Genomic DNA, 13,661 nt, shown 5'->3' with positions numbered 1-13,661 from the left:
ACCTCATTTTATTCCATTATAAAATTACACAAAAATAAGTATTATGCACTAAAAATATAATTGCAACTAATATGACTGCTAAAATATTACTATTCAAAATAACTCATGAGAGCTTTTGATGTTGTGAGTGTATAATTGCACACAAATTCCCATGGATGTATACGAAGAAACCATTTTTTTTTTCCAAATAAGATCTTTCCACTAATGTTTAAAAAGGTACACATGAAGGACAATGCTTTCTTTTTCTAACAGGACACAGAAAGATCACAGCTACCAAGGCAGATTGCAAACTTCTCCTAATGAAATTCACAGCTCACATTTGTGTTGGGCATGTCTGGTTCTATCAGAGGTATGTTAAAAACGCCTATCCTGCAGTAACAGATTAGAAATCCAATCCAAATGGCACATATTAGGACACAGACTGACTGTGTTAGTGCATCCTGTAAATCAGGGGAGCAAGTTACAGATCATTTTCTCCACCTCAGTTCCATACTGAGATCAACTCAGGACAAGAATGAATGTGGGCCACTTAGTCTGTTTACTGTTTTGGATGTTTTAAATGAAAATCCAAACTTTCTCTTATAAAGAGGAGACTATTAGTACCTACCTATTTCATAAGAATAAGGTACTCTGAAATCTTGGATATCCAATATATAAAAATAGTATGTTACCATTTCAAACAGTAGATTTGGCAGAAACTTTCATTGGTCTAAACTATCAAAAAACAAATGCTCACTATATTTGCTAGGAAGAAACAGTTAAGACTAAGTTTCAAAATAATTACAGGCTAGATTTAAAAAGTCTTTGGTCGATCTCTCTGATAAACCAGTTATATAATATTTTTATCAACCAGTATTTTTAGTAAGCTCTCTACATTACTAAAAATCTTATGTTTTCTACCTCAAAAAGTGGTAAATCATGAGACAAGAATTTAGGCAGGTTGACATCTGTAATGGATCTAAGGAGCAAAATTTCTTCATCTTCCAATGGATATTTCAGCTAAAAAATATAAAAAACAGTGTTAGTTAATTTTTATAGTTTAAAAAAAAAAACCAGATGTTAAACTTGCCTGTTATACTAAACATTTCCAGTTATGCATCTATGTATGTATTTTGGCAGGTTCAGGTCCACTGATAACAACATATTTCTGGATGTATGTTTATATATTCATATCAAGGTGCTTGCAGTAGGTTTGTATAGTGAGGTCAATTTCACTTTAGTTTATGCCCAGTGATGGGTGTTACTATAAATCTGATATGGCATTTTTTCCTAAATAATTGGGTTTTGACTTTCTAAGATGTATTCCTTTTCTTCCTTAGAAGGATACTTTTCCCTACTTTAACATAAAACTTCTGCCTTCAAAGTGGAAATTCTAAAAGCTTGCATATAGATCTCTTTCCCAGGTTATAAAAAAAATAAAAATAAAAAAGTGCCTCTTTTGCCACAATACATATCTTAGTTACTGATCTTGAATTTCGTAGGGGTTTTTGTAATAGTAGGATTATAGGTTGAAAAAAAATTGGAATGGAAAAGAATTATAAATTATACTACTCTGTCTAAATAAAAATAATTGAATTAAAAAACCCAGCAGATTAGTTTCTTAGTAAAACGTATGCATTCATCTACAATGCAAGCCAAAACAGATTACTACATCCTACACCATTTTTCTTCAGGATAAAAGAGTGATCAAAGTCACATGTGGCAGATACTAGCCAGTGTTACTCGAAAGTATTCAAATACTATGGCAAAGGCATCTGAACTTGAGAAGAAAAGCAGAGCAAAGCAGTGGTCAACATGCCAAACAACTCTATAAATTTGCATTTAAGTAGAATTATTGAAAGATAATCAACACACTTAATAGGCACATCAGTCAGTGACAAGTGGTGTGGTGAAAGGACTGGTAGTTTTATCTCGACTTTCCTCAGCTTACACATAATACATAGTTTTCGTTTTTCTAGCTATCACAGGATGAAATTTTAAACAGCTACTTGCCATTATGTAGGATAGTGTATATTCTGTTATGAAAGAGACATGTTACTAAGTCACTGGATGACAAAGAAAACTGAAAAAATCATTTACCTTAAGATTGCCAGCAGCAGTGAGTACTGCCTTCACAGCTCTCATTCCATAATCATAATGGTGCTGAGAAGACAACTGCTCCGAACACAGACGATATGTAGCTACAATTTTTACAGATAGAGGTCGAGCAGTAACAAAACCACAAGAATACAGAACAATCTCTGCAATCATGGCATAATCAGGAACCATCATAGCTACTGTTCTAAAGAGAGCCTATTAGACATATATATGAAAAATCACATCAGAAAAAATTATACCACATTATTATATACAACTTTTTTCCACTATGACATAAAATACTGGGTTTTCATTATTTCATTAATACAGTGGCAGCCAATTAAATTTAAGTATCATGATTACGACTACAATATATTTAATAGCTTTCCATAAATGCTTAGAAATACTTCATTTTCCATTGTGACAATTCATGGTTGTAGGTCTTAATTCAAAATTAACAGCAAAAACACATAAAACACCATAAGCTCTAGAAGGAATAGGGGAGTGCAATACCACTACCACAAATAAACTGATGTTGTCAAGACCTACTAGCATTGTTTACCTTCAGCCTATGCTTCAACTTTACCATTCTACCAAACAAGCACTAGAATACTTTCAGACAGACAAAACTTTTGCTACTTTTCATATTCTACGTGAAAGTTTTTAAAATTATCCTCTTTCATCTATACAAATAGTATTTTTGAATCTTGTATTCATGCCATGTGTTAGTGAGTAAACTTCCCAGATAGTTCTGAGAAATATTTACAAAGACTGTACTTCTCTATATTTTTATTGATTTATTAAGATACTTACTCAGATTTCCTTTTCTTTATGGATACAGGACAAATGTATTTAAAGGGTAAGAAAGGATGTAACACTCTTGTAACAATCACTCAATAACAAACTTAAACAGAACACAAATCTCTTACATTAAAAACACCACAAATCCCTTCAGATCAAACTGAAAGAGCAGAACAGCAATTGATAAAAACCCCACATTTTTATTCAATATTAAGATACTGTTCACTACTTACACTATAAAGCATTCCTTTTAATTTTTGAACTTTCAAGTGCTTAGCCAAGAAACACAGGAAGTTGGGGGGTTTTTAACTTTTTTTTTTAATCCTAGCAGTCAGACCTTGAATCAAGCAACCACTTCCTGACATTTTATAATTTAGTTTATTCCTATTTTTCAATCTAATTACCCTTTTTAATGTCTTTCTCTTCTGAGAGATGACTTTTACACTAGTGTAATCAAAAACTGAAGGTAACTGATATTAAAAATTTCCATATATGACAAAAAGTAGTTTCTTTTTTTACTTTCTGTATTAGCTATTAAAAGTAATAAAATGACAAGTGTTATAATACCTTAAGATTATCAGGAAGCTCTGAACGACCAGCATAACCAGGATTCATGGTAATGAAGACAGCACATGTAGGGTTCAGTCTCAGTTCAGTTCCTTCAAATACTATTAAATCAGATCCTGAATTAATGCCTGTGGAGAAATAAAAAACTAATGTCATTGCTGGGCAGGTTTTGTTGCATCTTTATTCTCTGTCATATGTAAGTGAAAGATATGATTAAAAGAACAGGTTACCTCTTTGGATAGTAAAAATCTGCTGAGCAACCACAGAGAGTACTTCCAAATCAATCCTGTTGAATTCATCAAAGCAAGCCCATGCCCCACAAGACAATAAACCCTAGAAGAGACAGATGCATGACTAACTAATAGGTAATGACTTATTTTGGACATGCTGATCAAAAGAATTCTGGAATAAGAAGTTTTAATGTGCAAAAAAAGGACTTCTTTCCATGATCCACTAACTTTGAAACAAAATCACTCTAGACAGACTTTGTTTCAAAAAGAATTACAAAAATTTTAAAACTGTTTGCTTGTAAAAAAAAAAACAAACCAAAACAAAAAAACCCAATTAAGACACTAATCCAAAATCCTAATTCTTCTGTCACATGCAAAGTGCCAATCAAATACACACATTTTGCATGTTTAACTTTATAGTCACTATTTTCCAACTGGACAAGGAGTAAGACTTCAGCACTAAACAAGCCTCCAAAAAACCTACTCTTCTTTTGCATCTATGCTAACAGTGTTCACAGTGACAAAAGGCAATGTAAGGACTTCTGCATGGCTAAAATTAACCATTTGGTTATGGCATACCATGTTACCTAGTGCAGTTACCTAAAGTGCACTACAGCATCTAATACATTGTTAACAGTAATTCTATTTAAGACAAAGAATTTTGCGTTCATCATTCTAAATAAAAACTCTTAATTTAGCTTATTTTGGTGAACTTCCACCATGTTGAATTTTGAAGACAAATCACATCATTCTAATGCCACCTCTGACTCAGAGGGTAAGAATAATGCCAGGGAGGAAAGCATACTTGCTCTATTTTTGTATCATTCCAGTTCAAACCAGGATACTGGGTTATAAAACACAGATGACCATTCAGGATAGATTTTCATAATACAGAGCTGTCTACTCAGGCTAATATCGAAATGAATATATGCTTTATTTGTATAACATTATAACTCTTACCAGCTTATTTAAAGTTTAGATTAAACCTCAAGTCCCCTAAAATTTGCAATCAGATATTAAAAATGCACTCATTGAAATGGCATCTATGTTGCCTATTCAAAGCAAATAAAATTATTATGGTATACTTCATTTTCAGAGCACATTAAAAAAATCTGATATCTCGGTTAGATTCTTACTGTAAGACCTATCTGCACAATACTAGCATTACACAGCAGTCTGGAACTGGAGAAAGATTCATTTACAATACCTTAAGACCACTTCAAGTGCCAAAATAATTAAAGGGATTTAATATAATTGAGATTAAGACCCTCAAGATTTATCCAAACCTTAAAAAATTTTCCTAATGCAAGGTAATCCAATCCATCAGAACAATTGAAAACCACACACTGCTTAGCTACAGCCTTTGCTAAATCTTTTGTAGTTTCTGTTTTTCCAGTTCCAGCAGGACCTTCAGGGGCACCTCCAAGATGTAGGTGTAGTGCACCAAACAGGGTTCTGGAAATGAAATAATATTTTTTTAAAAAAAAAAGTTGTATGGATTTTTATGCTATTTTTTCAGCTGCTCTAACTTTTACCAGAAACTTTTAAAAACTTGTTTCATATCTGCATTTTCCTGTGATGGTACAGTTTACTTGCTCCTGGCCAGCTGTAGTTTAACAAACACGTAGTAACGTATGACGTTTACTAGAACTTCACGATAGAGAATAGCTTACTTTCTACTTTCTCAAGCTAAATCCTCGTGTAATTTATTAAAGATTAATTTAGATTAATTTTTATCACAAATTTAAATTAAAATATTCATACAGGACCAATTCTATTCCACCAAAAGAATGTATCCTATTCTAATTATGCCTATTAGAACATAGAAAATACAACTCTGGAGTAATCTATTCTCAGGTCTAATTAAAATATCTCAACTAAATAAATTCTTGCTAATACAGTACATTTTGTAACTTGCAGTTTTACCTGTAGCATCTGTCTGTAAGTGGAGTAATAACCAGCCTAGGGGTATTGCCAAGATACTCATATCCATACCTCAGTCCAGCATTGATCATCTTTGTTTGTAGATGCCCTTCCTAAGAAATAAGGCATTAATTTTATAGATAAAATAATTTTTAAAAACCTCACACCAACTCAACACTATTTCTTAAATTCCTTAATATGCCCAATGCTGTTAGAAACAGCTACATGGGAGACTACTGATTGCTCCAAGACATTAGTTCCAATGTGAATCAAATAAAATAAAAAGCCAATTGATACTGAAGTATCAAACAAAAGACCATTTTTTACATTGACTTATCTAAAAAAAGATCCTACTAACCATATTGCAGAGCAAAAACAGTCTCATGTAGTTACTTAGAAAATAAATGGACTTTCTAAAAGGTAAACAGAAGTAATCATGACCAATAGCTGTAGTTATGGTCAATCTGATGACTCTGATACGGCAACATATGATTCCTATATATACAATTTTTTTAATTTCACATGCAGTGTCTTCTGTATTACAGGAAATCTTGTCTTGATAAATGTAAAATATTGTATCCTATGTATAAACATTGTTATTATTCCAATAAATGTAATTCACAAATAAAATAATATTGACAATAAGTCAGATTAAAACCTCTAACTGAAAATTGTCATCCCCATAGCATTCTCTATCCTGCAGAATCAGAAACCAAAATACAGTCTTTGAGTGAACAAAATTTGTCTATAACCCCCCCTGCAAATTCAGCAAATGTACTGAGACTCAGCAGTGATGAAAAAAGTAATATAATTAAAAACTGTTTATGGCTGGCTACTGGCCATTCCAGTTAGCAATCCATAAAATGGTTGGTTTATAGGTATTCTCTTATCAGCAGAAATTCTCATAGTAGTGTAACCATTCTCTGTGTGAGCAAGCAAGCAGAAATTGAAAAACTGTGAACAGAAATTACCTTCTAATAGGATTGAGAGGTATCACTTACCTCCCAGTAGTACCTAAGCTGACTTAACCATTCAAAGTCACTCTCATCTTTGACTTTCTTGCTTACTAGAGATGCAAGAACATCCCTAGCATGAACATCAAGCACAACAAGTGCTCCTAGAGTCACTCGATTCTGCTGAGACAGCTTTCCTCGCACCAAGGTGACAATGTCCTCAATCTGTCTGTTATTCTGTTCCAGAAAATCCTCTAGTGCCTGAAAAAATTTTTTAAAGTTAAGAAGTTGCATGTCTGGTCTAAGGCATGATTATTTTTTCTTTCTTTTATTTCTCTGAAGTAAAATAATCCTTCTCGCTATAATAGTAGTAAAACGCCCCTCGTTCACTGGCAGTTTAATAGGGTTTTGGCTGGGGTTCTTTTTCTACTTTTACAAAACCATATGTAAAAGATCAATGATACATATCTGGAAACAAAACAGCAGACACTATTTTCTTCCTGGAACATAGGAAGTAGTCCTTATCTTTTTATACATTTCACATTAAGAAAATAAAAATGCCACACATGTTTTAAAGATCTACTTGTATGTATACAATATACTTTCTATGGTTAAGGGACACTGTCACACTAGAAAAACACGTTTATGTCCCACAACAGTTAGAAACAATAACACATCCATAATTCAAAAAAGTTAACAAGAAAATGCATTTTTCTACAATTTTTCAGTTTATTGACTTCTGGTTATAATCTGTGTTCAATTAGCTTAATCATTCCTTCTACACAGTAATTGATAGTTTCTTTCATGCTAATAAACTGCTGGTAAACAGAAAAGGCCCAATTAAGGCAAGCGTTTGTATTGCGACAGTACTTAGAGATGTGATGAAGTGCCTTACTGAAATAAAAAAAGTGGGAATTAACCTTAGTAATACATTCACACCAAAGCATGTTTCTACAGAGGAATGGCTTCTATTTGTCTGGAAAAAAACTTACCTAGGCCTGTTTGAGATCTTTCTCCCTGCTAGCCTGCTGTTCGTCCCAAACACACTGGCACTGGTAACCCTCAATAGATTATGATGATTTTGAGATCTTTCATCTCAGCTAGTTATTTTCCAAACATTGTTTGGATAATCATCTGCTTAGTATGACTTCTTTTTAGTTATCAGAATAAAGCAGTAACACAGGGTTCCAAACAGTTCACTTTCTACAGTGTTGTATTACAAGTTCTGACCAGAACAAAATCCAAAATATTTCACTCAAGTCAGGGATAATAACCCACTTGCTTACCACCAAGCCTTCTTCAGCAAACAAGAGATATCTGTTGAGGCACAGAATACATCCTCAACTCCCATATCAGTAACATTCCTTGGTGCTATCCTTCTGACCATATGACTGTATATCACTGAGAATGCACATGGTCCACAAGACAGTGCTCTCAAAATTTATGGAACACCTCTGTTTTTATACAGCATCTTAGCTCATTATTTTTTTAAATAAGATTTTATTAATAAAGAAATTTTTTTCGTAAGTTTTAATAAGAAATTTGCACCTTTGATTTATGTACAACAGTTATTTGTTGGAAACAATTAACTCAAAAATGTTTGAAAGGGAGCATGTGTGTGTATGCATGTGCATATATATATGAACACATATTTAATATTAATGAGTATCTTAAATGACATTGGCATCCTGTCCCAGAAAACACTGAAGTGCTTCAGGCAGAACACAGTACTTTTGGCCCCTCATGTGGTCACTGATTGTCATGTTTCTTGTGCTTTAGTAAGCAACATAAGAATGGAAAAGTGAAAGAATACTGAAGGCCATAAGACAGAGTTCTCCCTGCCACAGATTTGTGACAGATTGTGAGGAGATGCAAATGCCTCTCCACTACTTCAGGACATACAAGCCCCTTTCCACAGCAGAACAAAGATTCTTGGGCTGAAGCCACATGAGCAGAGTTCCCACTACAACAGAATTTGAGTGAAAGCTACAGGAAGGATAGGTTTCCCTGCACATGCATCTACAAAAAATACAGACCAGCACAAGAGATTTTGTCTAGGCTCAGAGTTCTGTAACAAATATTCCCAAAAGCAAATTAGTTTAACCCTTCCTTAACTTCCACTTTTATTCATTAACAACATTAACTACAGACTTATTAAGGTGATGCTGGCTTGCTTTTTTTAAAAAAAAAAAAAATAAAATCTCTAAGATTAGAATTCCTGTCCCTCCTTCCTAAAAGTCTTTCACCAATTGAGGATAAATGGTGCAGTATGTAGAAGCCTTATTTCTTTCCCCAGGAAACCGATGATCTCCTTTATTACTGGGAAAAGAAAATATTTTCAATCTTTTTCAAATCTTCAGGTAGGTTGCATTAGCAGATAATGTCCTCTTCTTCCTTTAATCCCCTCTTACAAGACACTCAGAAGTTTCTTTTCTTTGCATGTCAGAATGCAGCTGCTCAAAAAAGTCACTATTACTAGGAGCCACTGCTTCAACTTGTGAATAAGCAGAAAATGTTATACAGCCTTAAAACACTGCTCCATATATGAATTAAAGATTAATTTTGTGTTTGTGGTTTAGCTCAGCTATATATGAACAGGGAGAATCCAAAAATATAATACTGCAGAAGTTTTTTTCAATTGATACCATGTCATTGCAAAAAATAGAAATGAAAAGAGAGAATATCATGAAGTATCACAAAGTTATAACTTTACATATAACTGTGAAAAACTTGATGTTTCTTTTGTACATTTCTTGATGTACAAACGCCAGAGAATGAAAATCTAGTTGTCTCATCTGATGGTGGCAATTATGAAACACTTCCAAATACAACAGTAAGCCTTAGTGATAAACAGAAGAATGGTTCTACAAAATGCCATGTCCTGAATCTTAGCTCAGTGCCTTAAGTACCTTTATTCCCATTAACATTAGCTAACAGATTATAAATTCTGTACCAGTAAGGCATATATATTCATCATTAGACAGGGGTGAGGATGGTATATATATTCTAATGCTAGTCCTAGCCCATCTTCATAAAAAGCACTAAGTGTTAAAGAAGGTAAGTTAGATTTCTGAAGCAAAGATGAACAGACAAGCTATGCTAGTCCATACTACCTGATTACACCACTGGACTGCTTTCACAGAAACATGTAATCTACATGTTGAGCTAAATAGAATGCAGTCTGACATAGTGCAGAAGCATTGGTGACTATATCCAAAAGGAAATACTAACTTTGAAGTCTTCAAGGATCACATTTCAGGTAGGTCTTTAAAGTAGATACTCAAAAGATCAACTATTACATCGAACACCTATACATCCAAAAAGATTACCAAATTACTGAGTTACTACTGCATTATATCAATTCAACATAAATTTAAATTTAAAACATTCTTACCATTTGGCCATTTCTAATAGAACTCTGTACTTGCATTGTCCAGAAAGTTTGGGATACACAAAGAACTGTTTGTCCAGGCCACTCTCTTACCCAATTAACGCGTGGAGTTTTTGGATAAGCTTCAAGTGCATCCCCAATGACCTAGACAGGAAAAAGCACTACATGTGAAAACAGGTAATGTTCAGCTTTAGAATTAATTTATATTAGATTGTATTAGTGAGGATAAAAAATAAATCAGGGTCTAGATTCAGCCTCAAATTCAACTCTATAATAATGACATCTTGCAAGCAAATCTCTCAGCAAAGCTCAAAAAAACCCCAGAATGTCATAATATGAACAAAGTGATCACGCACAATTTCTGAGAACTGATTTCACAATAGATTCTAAAATGATTCTTGCCATCATACACTTGAAATTTTCTAGCTGCATCTATGACGAAACTAGAAAACAAGCACAACTACAACTTAGCTAGAGGTAATACCCCAAACTGAAAGTTTTTTCATCTATTCATTCTAGTAAAAACACAGAGCTTTCAATTTTGCAGATCATGTTATTTAAATGTATATCTAACTTCAAGTGTATTTTCTAATAATGGAATGATTAAACTGGTTCTGGGGCCACTCAAGACTAATCCAAATGAAATCAAAACTTGCCATGGAAAAAAACTTCCAGGCTATACCAACAGGTTATTTTCCTATCAATAACAGAACCCAAGCAAGAATAAAGTGTTATTATCAAAAAACTCCTCAGTAAATTTAGATGGCTCCTCAGACAAGCAGTGTAAACTACCTGAATGAAAATCTGCCATTTGTCTTGCAGTTCCAAGTCTTTCTGCTTTTAATAATCTATACACACAATAGCGTCAATAAAAAAATACATCTATGAGGGAAAAATGTGTCTGTATTGTCAGTAAACTATGTAAATGTTATCTGGTTTAGATCATTATAAAAGTTCTGTAGTCAAGGCTAAATGCAGACGAACGGTGCTTAACTGTTTCTTATTCAAGCAGCTCAGTTCGTCCATGTCTGATATGCACAAAGTTTTCTTCTATACTGCTATGCCACTACAGTAATTAAACTGTTGTACTGTAAGACAGTATCAGCAACAGTGTGTGCACATTTAATTACCTCACTTGACATTGAAAAGGACAGTTAAATATATGACGCAATGAGACTGCAAAAACTAGAACGCTACAATCTGAAAAAAGCTAAGGGTCTTGATTAAGGTAGTCATAATTAAGAGGAACATTAAAAAAAACCACACAGGCAATCATCTTGTCCCTTAATACCATATCAAGTGTAGAATAATCTCTGGCAAAAGAATCCTTGGCACAAATGGTTTTGACTCTACTATTTAATTTTAAAGAATTTTAGGGAATTTTACACCCAGAAAATTACTCCAGAACTAAAAAAAAAAACCCAAAAAACAAAAAACCAAACCTTTAAACACTGAATTCGTTGTTTTAATGTTCACGCTAGCTGCAAAGAATAAAGAGTGATTCCAGTATATGTTTAAACTGAAGAAATCAATGCTGAATGACATTAGCCTAGAAAATAAGAGGTTAGGACTCGTTACCTTGTGGACAGACTTTAGCATAGCTGCCTCCAGTTCAACCAGCCATTTTTCAACTTGACCTCTAGCTTCTGATGTCGAGATTGTCTCTATGAGTTCCAAAATCTCTCCTTCACTACTTTTAATGTGTGTAATATCTAATACATCAGTAAATTCCACTCTTGCAATTCCTTCAAAACACTTTTTCAAGTGAGGCTGTACTCTAACAAAGAAAACTAGTATTAAACAGCTTTTCACAATTTTTTTCTTGACAATACTACCAAAGATCTAATTTTTTTAAAACCCACAATATTTCTGAATAATTTAAGAGATCATTTTAAGTTTGTTAAAAAAAAGATCATATTCAACAATTCTTGTGTACTACCCCCTGCAAGATGCTTAACAGAGTATTTTTTGAAGATCAGTCTAAAGATGTAAAATACTACTTACAGTCTCTGTAACATATACTAGTAAGGATAAACAAGTATTCTTTCTTTAACTGCTAATCCACCTACAGTACACAAAATTCCACTATTTACACCCTTCCAGCAAACTATAGTAAACATTAAGGAATCTGAGTAAAGCAATCAAGTACAAGCTTAACACAATAGTTTGTAATAAGGAAAGAAACATTTAAAATTTTTTTCCTCCAAAGATCTCTTGCCCTGTTCATTGCACTGTATGAATATTTCTCTGTGACTGAGCTGGTATTTTATTTTTCACTTTCGTTCATATTTCATTCTTAGGGGGGCGCAACTTAAATGCCTCTATGCAAATGCACATAGCATGGGGAATAAACAAGAGGAACTAGACACATGCACACGCCTGCAGGGCTGCAATCTAACTGGCTTCACAGAGACATGGTGGGATGGCTCCTATGACTGGAGTATTTGAATGGAAGGAGACAGGCTCTTTAGGAAGGACAGGCAGGGGAGATGATGGGGGGGATCATCCTCTATGTCAGTGACCAGTTGGAGTGCACAGAGACATGCCTGGGGATGGATGAGGAGCCGACCAAGAGCTTATGGGTCAGGATTAAAGGGAAGGCAGGGACAGGAGATGTTATAGTGGGGGTCTGCTACAGGCCACCCAATCGAGGGGGTGAGGCCCTCTATAGACATAGGAGCATTCACAAGCCCTGGTCCTCATGGGGAACTTCAACCACCCTGATATCTGGTTGAAGGACAACACCGCAGCACATAAGCAATCCAGGAGGTTCCTGGAATGCGTTGATGGTAACTTCCTTCTCCAAGTGATAGAGGAGCCACCGAGGAAAGGTGCTGTGCCGGACCTTGTTCTCACCAACAAGGAGGGGCTGGTGGGGAGTGTGAAGCTCAAGGGCAGCCTGGGCTGCAGTGACAATGAAATGGTGGAGTCCAAGATCCTGAAGGTCACGAGGAGGGCGCACAGCAAGCTCGCTGCTCTGGATTTCAGGAGAGCAACCTTGGCCTCTTCAGGGATCTGCTTGGCACAGTAACGTGGGATAAAGGCTGGAGGCAAGAGGGGACTAAGAAAGCTGGTTGATATTCAAGGATCACCTCCTCCAAGCTCAGGAGCGATGCATCCCAACAAAGAGGAAGTCAAGAGGCCCACAAGAATGAACAAGGAGCTCCTGGACAAGCTCACACATAAAAAGGAAGCCTACAGAGGGTGGAAGCAAGGACTGATAGCCTGGGAGGATACAGAGAAACTGTCTGGGTAGCCAGGGATCAGGTTAGAAAGGCCAAAGCCCTGACACGAAAATCTGGCCTGGGACATGAAGTACAACAAAAAAAGCTTTTACAGGTACATCAGTGATAAAAGGAAGACGAGGGAAAATGTGAGCCCTCTCCAGAAGGAAACAGGAGACTGGGTAACCCAGGGTATGGAGAAGGCTGAGGTACTCAACGACTTTTTTGTCTCAGTCACAAGGGCTTTAACCACACTGTCCAAGACAAAGAAGGTAAAGGCAGAGACTGAGATAAGGAAGAACAGCCCATGGCAGGAGAAGATCAGGTTCAAGATCATCTATGGAACATGAAGGTGCACAAGTCCATGGGACCTGATGATATGCGCCCATGGGTCCTGGCAACTGGTGGATGAAGTGGCTAAGCCAATATCCATCATATTTGAGAAGCTGTGGCAGTCCAGTGAAGTTCCCACTGACTGGAAAAGGGGAAACATAAC

At 35.2% G+C, this 13,661-nt stretch overlaps 1 protein-coding gene across 2 annotated transcripts in view; it reads right to left on the bottom strand.

The window, feature by feature from the left end:
- Window positions 1-13,661, bottom strand: part of DNAH7 (dynein axonemal heavy chain 7) — a 116,729-nt gene that overhangs the window by 67,952 nt on the left and 35,116 nt on the right. For both annotated transcript variants that reach the window (XM_074829577.1, XM_074829576.1), the window contains 9 exons: window positions 11,520-11,718; window positions 9,945-10,085; window positions 6,599-6,811; window positions 5,601-5,710; window positions 4,961-5,129; window positions 3,675-3,777; window positions 3,445-3,572; window positions 2,080-2,292; window positions 901-999 (listed from right to left, as the gene is read on the bottom strand). In XM_074829577.1, coding sequence (XP_074685678.1) covers window positions 901-999; window positions 2,080-2,292; window positions 3,445-3,572; window positions 3,675-3,777; window positions 4,961-5,129; window positions 5,601-5,710; window positions 6,599-6,811; window positions 9,945-10,085; window positions 11,520-11,718 — 1,375 coding nt within the window. The remainder of the gene's footprint in view (window positions 1-900; window positions 1,000-2,079; window positions 2,293-3,444; window positions 3,573-3,674; window positions 3,778-4,960; window positions 5,130-5,600; window positions 5,711-6,598; window positions 6,812-9,944; window positions 10,086-11,519; window positions 11,719-13,661) is intronic.

This window comes from Strix aluco, chromosome 6 (assembly GCF_031877795.1).
Source record: "Strix aluco isolate bStrAlu1 chromosome 6, bStrAlu1.hap1, whole genome shotgun sequence".
NCBI lineage: Eukaryota > Metazoa > Chordata > Aves > Strigiformes > Strigidae > Strix > Strix aluco.
This window is presented reverse-complemented; position numbering and strand designations above follow the sequence as displayed.